The following is a 16,881-nucleotide window of genomic DNA, read 5'->3' as shown; positions in this document are numbered from 1 at the left end:
TCTGACTCCCCGCACTTCCCTCCTCTCCGCCCCCGGCCACACAAAGCCACCATCTCCATGAGCCATTCCAGGGGACCCGTGGCAAGGACTGGGACTCTTTACTGCATTCTCCCATACATCCAGTACAGCGCCCTGCCGCCAGCTGGCACCCAATACAGCCCACAGCAGAAACGGATTAGAACTGGAATTCTGCTGATTAGTTCTCCGGCGGAGGTGGGGGTTCTTTGATGCCACCTAAGCTCAGAGCCCTTTCAAACTGACCTTTTCCTGCCACGTGTCTGCCTGCCTGCCTGCGCCTTGCTCCCCTCCCCCGGCCCCCCACATAAGGCAGCTGTTGGGCCTGGAAGGGGAGATGGCGTTTGCATCCTCCCCCACTCCTGAGTGTGAGGTGCCCCCCGATACCCACTCTGGCAGAGCTGCCCGCAAGCATCGGGGCTAGGCCGGGCCCCAACATGGACCACGCACCCAGTGCTAACAGGGATTTTTGTTAAATGCTTCCTACGAGAAGCAGCATGGCTCAGTGGAAAGAGCATGGGCTTCAGAGGCAAATGTCTTGGGTTAGAATCCCCACTCCGCCAAGTGTCAGCTGTGTGACTTTGGGCAAGTCACTTAACTTCTCTGGACCTCAGTTACCTCATCTGTAAAACGGGGACTAAGACTGTGAGCCCCATGTGGGACAACCTGATCACCTTATATCCTCCCCAGTGCTTAGAGCGGTGCTCTGTACATTGTAAGCGCTTAACAAATGCCGTCATTATTACTAGGGAAGCAGTGTGGCTCTGTGGAAAGAGCCAGGGCTTGGGAGTCAGAGGTCATGGGTTCTAATCCCAGCTCCGCAGCTTGTCAGCTGTGTGACTTTGGGCAAGTCACTTAACTTCTCTGTGCCTCGGTTACCTCATCTGTAAAATGGAAATTAAGACTGTGAGCCCTATGTGGGACAACCTGATTACCTTGTATCCTCCCCAGCGCTTAGAACAGTGCTTTGCACATAGTAAGCACTTAACAAATGCCATCATCATTATTATGAGCCAAGCCCCCCACCACCCACCCCCGTACCCAGCGCCGAGGTGGACGTAATCCCATGGTGAGCTCATTGTGGGCAGGGAACTTGTCTACTAGCTCTGTTGTGCTGCCATCAAAGACCATTGATGCTATCAAAGACCATTGATGATGACGATGATGAAGATGGGCCCCAGGCCCTGCCCCACCCAGAGTCACAAGCTAAGGGGATGGGGGCTCTATCCGCTAGGCCGCACGGTCTGCCCCTGAGTCCCAGAGCGGGATGCAATGGGGCTGGGGGTCAGGGCAGGTAGCTATTAGCTCCCTGGGCTCCCAGGGCAGGGTTCTGCTTACAGTAGGTGCTCAATAAACCTCTGCTATTGAGACAGCTTGGATCGGCAGGTAGAGCCCGATATTGGGAGTCAGGGGACCCGGGTTTGGTTTTTTTTAATGGTATTTGTTAAGCGCTTACTGCGGGCCAGGTACTGTACTAAGCGCCGTCGTAGATACAAGCCAATCAGGTTGGACAGAGTCCCTGTCCCACATGGGGCTTCCAGTCTCAATCCCCATTTTACAGATAAGGGAACTGAGGCCCAGAAAAGTGAAGTGACTCACCCAAGGTCCCAACAGCAAACAGCAGAGCCGGATTAGAACCCAGGTCCTTCTGACCCTCAGGTCGGTGCTCCAACCACTATGCCATGCTGCTTCTCTAAGTTTCCAGAGCCAGCTCTGCCCATGGCCAGCAGTGTGACCCTGGGCGAGTCACGTGACCTCCTCGGGGATCAGTTTCCTCATCTGTCAAATGGGGATCAGGATCGCTGCCTCTCCCCACCTCTCAGAGATGGGGATGGGGGCTCTATCCGCTAAGCCACACGGTCTACTCCTGAGTCCCACGGCGGGATGCGATGGAGCTGGGGGCCAGGGTGGGTAGCTGTTAGATCCCTGGGCTCCCAGGCAGGGTTCTGCTTACAGGATGTGTAAGGGGAGTAAGGAGTAATGTAAGAAGTCTGGGGAAAATGAAGTCTCGCTGAAGTCAAATAGCGCCGTTGGGAGACTCAAATTCAGGGAGTTTCCAGGCACCGCTTTCCTGCAAGCGTGTTCAAATCGTTTCATTTTCAAAACTCTGGCTTTAGGTGTTCCTCCTTTGGCAGAAGACACGGGGTCACGATACTCCATCCTAAATGAGTGGAAAATGTCACTCTGGGCTCTTTCCCGGACAACAAGAGGTACAGACGGCTGTTAATTACACCCCCCAGACGCCGAAGGACCTGCTAGGCCAGGTTGTGGGGCTGAGGGCTGCTGGGCTGGGGCGGGGTGCTTGGTCAAAGGAGGCTGACACAGACAGGTTAAGGGTCATTATGTTTGAACCCAATTCCCTTATCTCAAAGCAAACACCGAGGGCTGGGCTTGGAAACAGAGTTTAGTGACTGGAATTCCAACTGCATCAGAGTAGACTCAAGCAAGGATTGGAAGCTCATCACGGGCAGGGAACATGTACCAGTTCTGTTATACTGGGCTCTCCCAAGCGCTTAGTACGATGCTCTGCACACAGTAAGTGCTCAATAAATATGACGAATTGATTGATTAAATCGCAGACAAGAGGGCTATCTTGAGTCACTGGGACAGAGTCAGGGATGGAGCGGGGAGAGTCAGGGGTGTTGAATGGTCTATGCTGGGTCACTGGGGAAGAGTCAGGGATAGGGAGGGGAGAGTTGGGACTGTTGGATGGTCCATGCTGGGTCACTAATGGAGAGTCAGGGATGGAGAGCTGGAATGTTGGATGGCCCGTGCTGGGAGGAGAGTCGGGGCATTGGATGGTACATCCCTAATGTTGAGGGTAGGTGTCCTGGAGGGTAACCAGCTTCCAGCTCTTCCAAACACCCTGGGAGTTAGTGATGCGTGTTTATTAAGCACTTATTTTCTGCTAAGTGTTGTTTGGGCAATCAATCACAAGCCACACAACCCCTGCTCAAGCAGGGCTCACGGTCCGAGGGGGACGAAGAGCAGGCATCTCATCCACATTTTACAGAGGAGGAACCTGAGGCCCACAGAGGTAGAATGACTTGCCCAGGGTCACCCAACAGACCAGAGGAAAAGCTGGGTCTCCAGTTTCCCAGATGAATTCATTCATTCATTCATTGAATTGTATTTACTGAGTGCTTACTGTGTGCAGAGCACTATACTAAGCGCTTGGAAAGTACAAGTTGGTAACATTTAGAGACGGTCCCTACCCAACAACGGGCTCACTGAATGCTCTAATGCCTATTCTATGGTATTATTGGGGCACTTCTGGGGAAGAAAACAATAAGAAATAAGTACGATCTCAAGGTCCCTGGCCCTCGGGTCCTGGAATTTCCAGAAGGTGAGGGGAGCGAGGTCAGAAATCCGGATCAGACTGCCGATGGGCCCAATCAACGGCTTCATCCTCAGCTGGCCTCATTGCTCCCACAGAGTTGGCACAGCCCGTTGTTGGGTAGGGACCATCTCTATATGTTGACGACTTGTACTTCCCAAGCGCTTAGTGCAGTGCTCTGCACACAGTAAGCGCTCAATAAATATGAATGAATGAATGGAGATGATGACATTAATAATAATAGTAGTAATATTACTACATCTAATAATAATGGCATTTCTCTAGCCCTTATCCTGGGCCAGGCACTGGGGTAGATACAAGATCACCAGGACACAGACACAGTCCCCGTCCCACATGGGGTCCACAGTCTAAGGAGGGAGAATAGGGACTGAATCCCCATTTTCCAAATGAGAAAACTGATGCCCAGAGAAGTGAAGTGACATGCCCAGGATCACTATACAGGGAAGTGGTAGAGTCGGGATTAGGACCCTGGTCCTCAGTCTCTCAGGCCGGTGCTCTTCCCACTAGGTGAGGTGATGCGAAGACACTGTACGGGTCAGTAAGTCCTCACCATCGGCTTTAGATCACTCAATCACCTTGCCACCTCCTCCTCCTCGGCCCTGCTTCTTTCCTACTACAACAACCCAGCCCAGATGAGGAGCGGGCCGTGGAGACCACCTGCTCAATCCATCCACCCAGCAGTGGGATGTACTGGGAAACTTCCGCAGGCTACAAGGGACCGTCCTCAGGGATCTTAACCCCATTTCACAGGTGAGGAAACCGAGGCCCCGTGAAGTGCCCAAAGTGACGGAGTGGGGGCCGGCTGGTGTCCCAGAACAGCCGGACTTCTGTCATCTGGGGACCCCCCCTCCAGCAGTGACCAGTGACCGGATGACCCAGGCCCGGGCCTGTGGGCCACCGAGGTGGGCAGCCGCGGGGGTGACCCGTTCCCCTGCCCGACGCGGGCCTGGACACCGTCGGTTCTCGGGGAGGGTGCCACCTGAGGCGGGTTTCACCAGCTCACACGAACCCCCTGGGGCAGGGGCTGGTCCAGCCGGGGTCCAAGCCGGAGGGGCCACGCGGAGGGTCAGGAGGTCATTTCATTTCATTTAATCGTATTTACTGAGCGCTTACTGTGTGCAGAGCACCGTACTAAGCGCTTGGGAAGGACACTTCAGCAACAAAGAGAGACCCTCCCTGCCCACAGCGGGCTCACAATCTACAAGGGGGGAGACAGACAGCAAAACAGGCATTAGAGAAGCAGTGTGGCTCAGTGGAAAGAGCCCGGGCCTTGGAGTCAGGGGTCGTGGGTTCCAATCCTGACTCCGCCAACTGTCGGCTGCGTGACTTTGGGCAAGTCACTTCACTTCTCTGGGCCTCAGCTCCCCCACCTGCATGTGTCCAGCACAGGGACAGGTCCAGACAGGGAACAGCCCTGGGGGGAGGGGAGCCCAGCAGAACAAGGGCTCTCTCTCTCTCTTTCTCTCCCTCTGTTGCCAGAGATCCTCCAAGCCCCTCACCCACTGAAGCCTGCACTCGAGATTCCTCAGGGGCCTGTGAAAGATCCCAGGGGCCCCAGGACTAGGGGGATGGCGGGGAGGAGGGCCGGGGCGGGGAACTCTCAGGGAGGAGTAAAAGTCACAAGCCCCGGAGTGAGTCACCCTCTCCTGCTGCTACACCAGGGACCACTCCACTCCCAGAATGCTGGTTGCAGCAAGCAGCAGCGTGAGCAGGGGGATGGACAAGAAGGTTGAGCTCTGCCGGGCTTGGGGTGCCGGGTTTTCTTTGGAAAACCCCACTGGATTCGGAGGAGCTAGTCTCATCAGCCTGATTCCAATGGCCCTTCGGCCTCCCCCGGCTCCCAGTAAATCTTCTTCAAATCCATCTCCTCCAAGAGGCCTTCCCTAAGCCCTCATTTCCTCTTTCCCCACTTCCTCTTCTTTTGCCCTTGAACTTGGATTTTCACCCTTTATTCACCTCACGCTCAGCCCCACTGCACTTATGTCCACATTCGGAATTGAAGCAGTATGGCCTACTGGATAGAGCGTGGGCCTGGGCGTCAGAAGGATCTGGGTTCTAATCCCGGCTCTGCCATTTGTCTGCTGTGTAATCTTGGCCAGGTCACTTCACTTCTCTGGCCCTCAATCACCCCATCTGTCAAATGGAGATCAATACTGGGAGCCCCGGGTGGGAAAGGGACCGTGTCTAACCCAATTTGCTTGTATCAGTTCCAGCGCTTAGCACGGTGCCTGGTACACAATAAGTAATTAACAAGTACTACTATTACTATTAGAGAAGCAGCGTGGCTCAGTGGAAAGAACACGGGCTTGGGAGTCAGAGGTCATGGGTTTGAATCCCGGCTCTGCCACTTGTCAGCTGAGTGACCTTGGGCAAGCCACTTAACTTCTCTGTGCCTCAGTTACTTCAGTAAATGGGGATTAAGAATGGGTATTAATCTGATCACCTTGTATCCCCCAGCGCTTAGAATAGTGCCTCGCACATAGTAAGCGCTTAACAAATATCATTATTATTATTATTGTTATTATTATTATCCATCTCCCCCTCTAGACTGTAAACTCATTGTGGGCAATATAGTCAACTCTGTTATAATGTATTCTCCCAAGAGCATAATACAGGGCTCTGCACACAATAAGCGCTTAATAAATACGATTGATGGATCTCTTAGATTGGAAGCTCTCAGGGACCAGTCAAACTGATCAATCAGTGGTACCCACTGAGCACTGGGGAACGGGTCCGGGGTTGTACTTTCCTGCTCACTCACCCAGTTGGACGCTCGGTACACACCATTAAGCGGGGCAGGAACCGAAAGAGCTGCACAAGTTCACTCCCCGCCTCTGACCCTGCACCCAATCTTCCCTCCATCCCGCCCCCGCTGCTGTTTTGGGAAGTGGCCGTGGGGTTGGGGGAGGAAGGGCGGAGGGCAGGCAGGCAGGAAGAGGGTTTCGTGGACTGGAGTGACCGGAGCAGGAAAGCGGATGGAAACTGCTCCAACTGCTGACAAGGGACTTGCCCATTTTGGGCTGTGTCCTTGAAGAGACACATGGTGTGGCCCACCATGGATCATCCATGGATCATCTTTTAGACTGTGAACCCACTGTTGGGTAGGGACTGTCTCTATATGTTGCCGACCTGTACTTCCCAAGCGCTTAGTACAGTGCTCTGCACACAGTAAGCGCTCAATAAATACGATTGATTGATTGATCCAACATCTCTGACTTTCCCCCACTGAGCCAGCACTGCCCACCCATCACCCCTGACTCTCCCCCAGTGCCCCAGCCCAGTCCACCCATCCCCTGAGTCTCCCCAGTAGCCCAGGATGGCCCATCCCACCCCCCTGGCTCTCCCCTTTCCATCCCTGACCATCCCACACCCCTGTCCCTCCCCAGAGACCCAGCACAATCAATCAATCAATGGTATTTATTGAGCGCTTACTGTGTGCAGAGCACAGACCTGCCTTCTCAGCCCTCAAGTTAAAGCAGACCGGTTCTTCCACTGAACAGGTGCTGAGACCTGTGAACCTGACATCCGCGACCCCGCTTTTGACATTTCCCCTCTCTCTAACTTATTTTGTCCCCCCCTTCCTACTAGAAGCTCCTTATGGGCAGTGATGGTGCCTACCACCGACACTGGCATGCTCCCTGTCCCCTCCCAGGCACTTGGAACAGTGTTCTGCACACAACAGGCGCTCAAAACAGGCACGGCACAATGGATAGAGCACAGGCCTGGGAGTCGGAAGGTCATGGGTTCTAATCCCCGCTCCGCCGCTTGTCTACTCTGTGACCTCGGGCAAGTCCCTTCACTTCTCTGAGCCCCAGTTACCTCATTTGAAGAATGAGGATTAAGACAGTGAGGCTCCCCGTGGGATGGGGACTTTGTCCAACCCGATTGCCTTTTATCTACCCCAGAACTTAGAACAGTGTTTGGCGCATAGTAAGCGCTTAACAAATACCATAATTATTATTAAAACAGTGCTCTGCCCACAGTAGGGGCCCAAAACGGTGCTCTGCCCACAGTAGGAGCTCAAAACGGTGCCCTGCATCCAGCAGGTACTCAAAACGGTGCCCTGCATCCAGCAGGTACTCAAAACGGTGCCCTGCACCCAGCAGGTGCTCAAAACGGTGCCCTGCACCCAGCAGGTGCTCAAAACGGTGCCCTGCACCCAGCAGGTGCTCAAAACGGTGCCCTGCACCCAGCAGGTGCTCAAAACGGTGCCCTGCATCCAGCAGGTGCTCAAAACGGTGCCCTGCACCCGGTAGATGCCTAAAACGGCGCCCTGCACCCGGTAGATGCCTAAAACGGTGCCCTGCACCCGGTAGATGCCTAAAACGGCGCCCTGCACCCGGTAGATGCCTAAAACGGTGCCCTGCACCCGGTGGATGCCTAAAACGGTGCCCTGCACCCGGTGGATGCCTAAAACGGTGCCCTGCCTACATATAGCAGGCCCTCAAAACAGTGTTCTGCACACAGTAGGTGCTCAAAACGGTGTCCTGCATGCAGCAGGCGCTCAAAACAGGGTCCTTCCTAGAGTAGGCGCTCAAAGCGGTGCCCTGCACCCAATAGACGTCTAAAACAGTGCCCCGCACCTAGTAGACGCTCCGTAAATCCGATCGCCCGGCCGGTTGGGAGGGAGTCGGGGCAACAAAGAGCTGGGAGACGGAAGGGTCTGCGAGCAGCAGGGTCCCGGGGCAGCCCCCTGCCTCGGGCCCCCTCCCCGGGGGACGGGGAAAGGCGAGGCTCCCCCGCCCGCCGTCCGTCCGTCCGTCCGTCCGTCCCTCCGCCCGCCGGCCGCCCCGTGACTGACCGAGTCCGGCGGGGTCCCGGCGGGCGCTCAGCCGGCTCCTCTCGTCCCCGATGGCCCGCAGCATCCGCTGCAGCGACGGCTCGGCCGGGCCCGCGCGCTCCTCCGGCCCGGACCCCGCCGGCGGCGGCGGCGGCGAGGGCGGCGGGACCCCCGGGGGGGGGAGGAGGAGGAGGAGGCGGGGGCTCCCCGGGGGTCCCGGGACCCCCGGAGCCCCCGCCGCGGGCCGCCCGCCGGGCCTGGGGGAAGCCATGCCGGGCCGCGCCGCGCCGAGCCGGGCCGCGCCGAGGAGCCGGGCCCCGGACCATCGCAGGCCAACGAGCCCGAGGAGGCGGAGGCCCAGGCCCGGGCCCAGGCCCAGGCCCAGGCTCGGGGGGGGCGGCGGGGGGGTCCGGCCTCAGCCGCTCCGCCGCCCCATAGCCCCGGGCCGCCCCGGGACCAGCCCCGGGAAGGAGGCGGGGGCAGGGGACACTTACGGACCGGCACGGCACGGACCGAAGCGGAGCTTCCTGCCTGCAACGGCCGCCCGCTCTGCCCCGCCGCGCCCCGCCCCGCCCCGCCCCGCCGGGGACACGGACACGGACACGGACACGGACACACACAGACACAGACAGACACACAGACACAGACACACACACACACACACAGTCCCCGCCCCCCGGAGCCCCACCCTTCACCCTTCACCGTCCTCAGGAGCCCCGCCCCCAGGCCCGCCCCCTCCAAGCCCCGCCCCCTCCCCTCCAAGCCCCGCCCTCCCCCTCCAAGCCCCGCCCCTTCCACCCGCTCCGCGCCCCGCCCCCTCCTCTCCAAGCCCCGCCCCTCCCATCCAAGCCCCGCCCTCTCCCCTCCAAGCCCCGCCCCTCACCCAAAGCCCCGCCCCTCTCCCCCCTCCGCGCCCCGCCCTCTCCCCTCCAAGCCCCGCCCCCTCTCCCCCCTCCGCGCCCCGCCCTCTCCCCCTCCGCGTCCCGCCCCTCTCCCCCTCCAAACCCCGCCCCCCTCCCCCCCAGCGCCCCGCCCCCCTCTCCGCGCCCCGCCCCCTCCCCCTCTCTGCGCCCCGCCCCCCTCTCCGCGCCCCCCTCCCCCCCAGCGCCCCGCCCCCCTCTCCGCGCCCCGCCCCCCTCCCCTCTCTGCGCCCCGCCCCCCTCTCCGCGCCCCGCCCCCCTCCTCCCCTCCGCGCCCCGCCCTCACCACGTGTCAGCTGTGTGACCTTGGACAAGTCACTTCACTTCTCTGAGCCCCAGTTCCCTCATCTGTCGGAAAGAGCCCGGGCTTTGGAATCAGAGGTCGTGGGTCCAAATCCCCGCTCCGCCAATTGTCAGCTGTGTGACTTTGGGCAAGTCACTTCACTTCTCTGGGCCTCAGTTACCTCATCTGTAAAATGGGGATTAAGACTGTGAGCCCCCCGTGGGACAACCTGATCACCTTGTAACCTCCCCAGCGCTTAGAACGGTGCTTTGCACATAGTGAGTACTTAACAAATATTATTATTATTATTATCTGTCAAATGGGGATTAAGACTGTGAGCCCCACGTGGGACAACCTAATCACCTTGTATCCCCCCAGCGCTTAGAACAGTGATTTGCACATAGTAAGCGCTTAACAAATGCTGTCATTATTATTATAATTATTATTATATTAATAATAAAGGTCCCAGAATGAGCCTCTTCCTTCCTCTCCCCCTCGTCCCCGTCTCCATCCCCCCCATCTTACCTCCTTCCCTTCCCCACAGCACCTGTATATATGTATATCTGTTTGTACATATTTATTACTCTATTTATTTATTTATTTATTTACTTGTACATATCTATTTATTTTGTTAGTTTGTTTGGTTTTGTTCTCTGTCTCCCCCTTTTAGACTGTGAGCCCACTGTTGGGTAGGGACTGTCTCTATATGTTGCCAACTTGGACTTCCCAAGCGCTTAGTACAGTGCTCTGCACACAGTAAGCGCTCAATAAATACGATCGATGATGATGATGATGATGATATTATTACCCCCTCTCCGCGCCCCGCCCCCATCGTCGGTCCGCGCGCCTCCGCCCTCTCCCACGGCGCCCCCGGAGGGGGAATAATAATAATAATAATAATAATGGTATTTGTTAAGCGCTTACTGTGTGCAAAGCACTGTTCTGAGCGCTGGGGAGGTCACAAGGTGATCGGGTTGTCCCGGGGGGGCTCACAGTTTTAACCCCCATTTGACAGATGAGGGAACTGAGGCACAGAGAAGTCAAGTGACTTGCCCAAAGTCACACAGCTGACAGTTGGCGGAGCCGGGATTTGAACCCATGACCCCTGACTCCAGAGCCCGGGCTCTTTCAGCTGAGCCACGCCGCTTCTCATGAAGAGAAGGCCGAGAGAGGAAACAGTCTTTATCCGGTAGGCACTGACTTATTGAAGGCCCACCTCCTCCAAGAGGCCTTCCCTGACTAAACCCTCGTTTCCTCTTCTCCCATTCCCTTCTGTGTTGCCCTGACTCGCTCCCTTTATTAATTAATAATAGTTAATAATTATGGTATTTGTTAAGCCCTTACTATGTGCCGAGTACTGCTCTAAGCATTGGGTTAGATACAGGATGATCAGGTTGTCCCACGTGGCGCTCACAGTCTAATACAGTCATCATCATCATCATCATCATCATCAATCGTATTTATTGAGCGCTTACTGTGTGCAGAGCACTGTACTAAGCGCTTGGGAAGTACAAGTTGGCAACATATAGAGACAGTCCCTACCCAACAGTGGGCTCACAGTCTAAAAGGGGGAGACGAAGAACAAAACCAAACATACTAACAAAATAAAATAAATAGAATAGATATGTACAAGTAAAATAAACAAATAATAGAGTAACAAATATGTACAAACATATATACAATGATACCTTGAATGAAGTATCATCTTTGATACTTTGATACTTTGAATACTTTGAATGACCTGTATATATATGTATATATGTTTGTACATATTTATTACTCTATTTATTTTACTTGTACATATCTATTCTATTTATTTTATTTTGTTAATGTTTGGTTTTGTTCTCTGTCTCCCCCTTCTAGACTGTGAGCCCACTGTTTGGGTAGAGACCGTCTCTATATGTTGCCAACTTGTACTTCCTAAGTGCTTAGTACAGTGCTCTGCACACAGTAAGCGCTCAATAAATATGATTGATTGATTGATTGATGATGATAAAGGCTCACGGATAGGTGGATCAATAACAAGTATGCCTGCAGTTCAATGGATAAGAACACTAAGGTAGGTAAAGAGTGGGAGAGCGAGAGGGGGTGTTTGGGAGCAGACATTCAGCACCAGGTTGCTAGCGGTGGCTAGCTAAGGATTTACAGGATAATAATAATAATAATAATGGTACTTGTTAAGCACTTACTATGTGCCAAGCACTGTTCTAAGCACTAAGATAGATACAAGTTGATCAGGTTGAACACAATCCATGTCCCCTGTGGGACTCACACTCTTAATCCCCATTTTACAGATGAAGTAACTGAGGCCCAGAAAAGTGAAGTGACTTCTCCAAGGTCACACACAGCAGACATGTGGCAGAGCTGGGATCAGAATCCCGGTCCTTCTGACTCCCGGGCTCATGCTGTATCCACTGAGCCATGCTGCTTCTTATGCCAGACTGTCCGCTTGGTCTCTAGGAAGGCAAATCAGATAGCCTTGTGACCACTGTGCTGGGCACTCAGAAGTTGCCCAGTACAGTATCCAGCACACAGGAGGTGTCCAGTACAGTAAGCTCCACACAATAGGCACCCATTCCAATTCCCTGAAAACAGCAGGCAAGTAATTAATACTGTCGATGGGTACATTAATTTAGGTCTCTAGAAAATGAGTCCATTTTCTTTTGTTCTTCATTTTTGGTCCGACCTCAATGTCTATTTTCAGAATTTTTTTTTTAAGAGAGAGGGCAGATTGGCCCTGGTGGGGGGCTGGAAGGCCCCTCCATGGAGCCTGAGGGAGGCTGGGAGCATTCTCAGAGAGCTCACGTGGTCTTTAGGAAGCAGGCAGGGTGCGGGCAGGGCAAACGGAGAGCTGTCAGTCCCCTGTCCCCGACCCCAGGGCAGAGGGGACTCTGGGAAGTAATCAATCAATCAATCGTATTTATTGAGTGCTTACTCTGTGCAGAGCACTGTACTAAGCGCTTGGGAAGTACACGTTGGCAACAAGTTAGCAGGGCCCGGGTACAACCACCAGGGACATTTTTGGCCAGCGGGTCTGAGCACGTGGAATCTGTTCCACCAGGAAATTGTACAGCTCGAAATGCCAGTAAGTGTTGGATAGATACATGAAAGGAAAGGAGAGAGTCGGGATGGTGGGATGGGCTGGGCTGGGTCATCAGGGGACAATCATGGACAGAGAAGGGAGAGTCAGAGGTTTGGGATGGTCCATGCTGGGTCACTTGGGGAGAGTCAGGGATGGAGAGGGGAGAGTCAAGGGTGTGAGATGGTCTGTGCTGGGTCACTGGGGGACAGGTGGGGTTGGGGAGAGGAGAGTCAGGGGCATGGGATGGTCAGTGACAGAGAGAATTAGGGGTTTTGGATGGTCCATCTCTACCCATGAGGATGGGGGGCCAGGAAGACAACCAGCACAAGGTTACTCCAAGCAACCTGTTGCCATGGAGACAATATGTGGATAATAATAATAATAATGTTGATATTTGTTAAGCGCTTACTATGTGCAAAGCACTGTTCTAAGCACTGGGGTAGGTACAAGGTAATCAGGTTGTCCCACGAGGGGCTCACAGTCTTCATCCCCATTTACAGATGAGGGAACTGAGGCCCAGAGAAGTGAAGTGACTTGCCCAGCGTCACCCAGCTGACAAGTGGCGGAGCCGGGATTTGAACCCACGACCTCTGACTCCAAAGCCCGGGCTCTTTCCACGATGTGATTCAGTCATGGAAATGCTGACGGTCTCCTAAAACCAGGAGAGATTTTCATCCGCCGGGGGTCATGCAGATGGAGCCCTTCACCTAGGTAGGGGCAGAGACGAGATCAGCCCACTTTAGGAGCCGGTTTCGGGGTTTGATTTTATTTTAATTTGAATCCAGGAGGTGGCAGAAATGAGCAAAAAACCGGCAGGGAAGGGTTTTTTCAGCCAGTTTGGCCTCCTTGGTATTCAACTACAAAAACTTTGGCTAGCAAGCCTGGTCCACCACGGTCAGCCTGAAGCCACGTGGCCTAGTGGAAGGAGCCTGGGCCTGGGACTCAGAAAACCTCAATCAATCAATCAATCAATCAATCAATTGTACTGATCGACAACTCGCTTGTATGCAGAGCACTGTACTACGTGCTTGGGAGAATACAATATAACAGTATCGGTAGAGAGTCTGGGTTCTAATTCCGGCTCGGCCAATTGCTTGCTGAATTACCTAATTTCTCTGTGCCTCAGTTCTGTTTTTCCTCCTACTTAGAGTGTGAACCCCACGTGGGGCAGGGACTGTGTTTGAGCTGTTTAACTTGTTTCTACCCCAATGATTAGAACAGTATTTCATTCATTCATTCACTCAATCGTATTTATTGAGCACTTACTGTGTGCAGAGCACTGTACTAAGCGCTTGGGAAGTACAAGTTGGCAACTATTTGACACATAGCGCTTCACAAATATATAAAAAAAGTGAAACTGCTGCTGCCACTGAGGCAGGGGACACAATGGAGACCTTGAGGGCAAGAATATATTTATATATGTTTGTACATATTTGTTACTCTATTTATTTTACTTGTACATATCTATTCTACTTATTTTATTTTGTTAGTATGTTTGGTTTTGTTCTCTGTCTCCCCCTTTTAGACTGTGAGCCCACTGTTGGGTAGGGACTGTCTCTATATGTTGCCAACTTGTACTTCCCAAGCGCTTAGTACAGTGCTCTGCACACAGTAAGTGCTCAATAAATACGATTGATGATGATGATGAAGAATCCCTTCAACCTACTCGATTGTCCTCTCCCAAGCGCTCAGCACAGCACACTGCAATTAATCATTTTTATTGTGCACCTACAGTGCTCACAGCACTGTATTGAAACACTTGGGAGAGTGCGATATAAGAATTGGTAGTCACGTTTCCTGCCCACAAGGAGCTTACAGTTTAGAGGGGGAGACAGACACCAAAATAAATTATGGATATGGACGTAAGTGCTGTGAGGTGAATAAAGGATACAAATCCAGGTGTAAGGGTGACACAGAAGGGAAAGAGAGGGGGAAATGAGGACTTAAGGATGTGAGCCCGTTGTTTTGTTGCACACAGTAAGCGCTCAATAAATATGATTGATTGATTGATTGATTGTCTGTCTCCCCCTTCTAGGCTGTGAGCCCACTGTGTCTCCCCCTCTAGACTGTAAGCTCGCTGGAGGCAGGGAATGTGTCTGTTCTTTTGTTGTATTGTACTCTCCCAAGCACACTGTAAGTGCTCTCTAAATATGATTGACTGCTGACTGACTGACTGACATTCCCTGTCCTCTCTGGGTCCCTGTGACCCCAGCACTGCTTCTTGACTCTGGCAGGGAGGAAAGCCTGACACCATCATCATCATCATCATCATCATCATCAATCGTATTTATTGAGCGCTTACTGTGTGCAGAGCACTGTACTAAGCGCTTGGGAAGTACAAGCTGGCAACATCTAGATACAATCCCTACCCAACAGAGGGCTCACAGTCTAAAAGGGGGAGACAGAGAACAAAACCAAACATACTAACAAAATAAAGTAAATAGAATAGATATGTACAAGTAAAATAAATAAATAGAGCGATCAGTCTCCTACTGTGGGCACGCTGCCATCCCCCTCTCGGGGGCTTCCGTGAGGCTGCCGCTCTGCTCGCTTTCCCCATACGGTCTACCCTGCCGCTGGGTGAAACTCCGGGCCGGGGTCCAGTTATGGCAGAGTCTCAGCCTGCCCCTAATCAATCAATCAATCAATCGTATTTATTGAGCGCTTACTATGTGCAGAGCACTGTACTAAGCGCTTGGGAAGTACAAATTGGCATCACATAGAGACAGTCCCTACCCAACAGTGGGCTCACAGTCTAAAAGGGGGAGACAGAGAACAGAACCAAACATACCAACAAAATAAAATAAGTAGGATAGAAATGTACAAGTAAAATAAATAAATAGAGTAATAAATATGTACAACCATATATACATATATACAGGTGCTGTGGGGAAGGGAAGGAGGTAAGACGGGGGGATGGAGAGGGGGACGAGGGGGAGAGGAAAGAAGGGGCTCAGTCTGGGAAGGCCTCCTGGAGGAGGTGAGCTCTCAGCAGGGCCTTGAAGGGAGGAAGAGAGCTAGCTTGGCGGATGGGCAGAGGGAGGGCATTCCAGGCCCGGGGGATGACGTGGGCCAGGGGTCGATGGCGGGACAGGCGAGAGCGAGGTACGGTGAGGAGATTAGTGGTGGAGGAGCGGAGGGTGCGGGCTGGGCAGTAGAAGGAGAGAAGGGAGGTGAGGTAGGAGGGGGCGAGGTGATGGAGAGCCTTGAAGCCCAGGGTGAGGAGTTTCTGCCTGATGCGCAGATTGATCGGTAGCCATTGGAGGTTTTTGAGGAGGGGAGTAATATGTCCAGAGCGTTTCTGGACAAAGATAATCCGGGCAGCAGCATGAAGTATGGATTGAAGTGGAGAGAGACACGAGGATGGGAGATCAGAGAGAAGGCTAGTGCAGTAGTCCAGACGGGATAGGATGAGAGCTTGAATTAGCAGGGTAGCGGTTTGGATGGAGAGGAAAGGGTGGATCTTGGCAATGTTGCGGAGCTGAGACCGGCAGGTTTTGGTGACGGCTTGGATGTGAGGGGTGAATGAGAGAGCGGAGTCGAGGATGACACCAAGGTTGCGGGCTTGTGAGACGGGAAGGATGGTAGTGCCGTCAACAGAGATGGGAAAGTCAGGGAGAGGACAAGGTTTGGGAGGGAAGACAAGGAGCTCAGTCTTCGACATGTTGAGCTTTAGGTGGCGGGCGGACATCCAGATGGAGATGTCCTGAAGGCAGGAGGAGATGCGAGCCTGGAGGGAGGGGGAGAGAGCAGGGGCAGAGATGGAGATCTGGGTGTCATCAGCGTAGAGATGATAGTTGAAGCCGTGGGAGCGAATGAGGTCACCAAGGGAGTGAGTGTATATTGAGAACAGAAGGGGACCAAGCACTGAACCTTGGGGAACCCCCACAGTAAGAGGATGGGAGGGGGAGGAGGAGCCTGCAAAAGAGACTGAGAAAGAACGACCGGAGAGATAAGAGGAGAACCAGGAGAGGACGGAGTCTGTGAAGCCAAGGTCAGATAACGTGTTGAGGAGAAGGGGGTGGTCCACAGTGTCAAAGGCAGCTGAGAGGTCGAGAAGGATTAGGACAGAGTATGAGCCGTTGGATTTGGCAAGCAGGAGGTCATTGGTAACCTTTGAGAGCGCAGTTTCCGTGGAATGAAGGGGACGGAAGCCAGACTGGAGGGGGTCGAGGAGAGAGTTGTTGTTGAGGAATTCTAGGCAGCGCGTGTAGACAACTCGTTCAAGGAGTTTGGAAAGGAATGGTAGGAGGGATATGGGACGATAACTTGAAGGTGAGGTGGGGTCAAGAGAGGGTTTTTTTAGGATGGGAGAGACATGGGCATGTTTGAAGGCAGAGGGGAAGGAACCAGTGGAGAGTGAGCGGTTGAAGATGGAAGTTAAGGAGGGGAGAAGGGATGGAGCGAGAGATTTCATAAGATGAGAGGGAATGGGGTCAGAAG

The 16,881-nt window shown here is 53.6% G+C and overlaps 1 protein-coding gene across 1 annotated transcript in view; it reads right to left on the bottom strand.

The window, feature by feature from the left end:
- Positions 1–16,881, bottom strand: part of KIAA0930 (KIAA0930 ortholog) — a 37,171-nt gene that overhangs the window by 16,225 nt on the left and 4,065 nt on the right. The window contains exon 3 of the mRNA XM_038756097.1: positions 8,175–8,274. Coding sequence (XP_038612025.1) covers positions 8,175–8,274 — 100 coding nt within the window. The remainder of the gene's footprint in view (positions 1–8,174; positions 8,275–16,881) is intronic.

The sequence above is a fragment of the Tachyglossus aculeatus genome, chromosome 14, assembly GCF_015852505.1.
Source record: "Tachyglossus aculeatus isolate mTacAcu1 chromosome 14, mTacAcu1.pri, whole genome shotgun sequence".
In the NCBI taxonomy this organism is placed as follows: Eukaryota; Metazoa; Chordata; class Mammalia; order Monotremata; family Tachyglossidae; genus Tachyglossus; species Tachyglossus aculeatus.
This window is presented reverse-complemented; position numbering and strand designations above follow the sequence as displayed.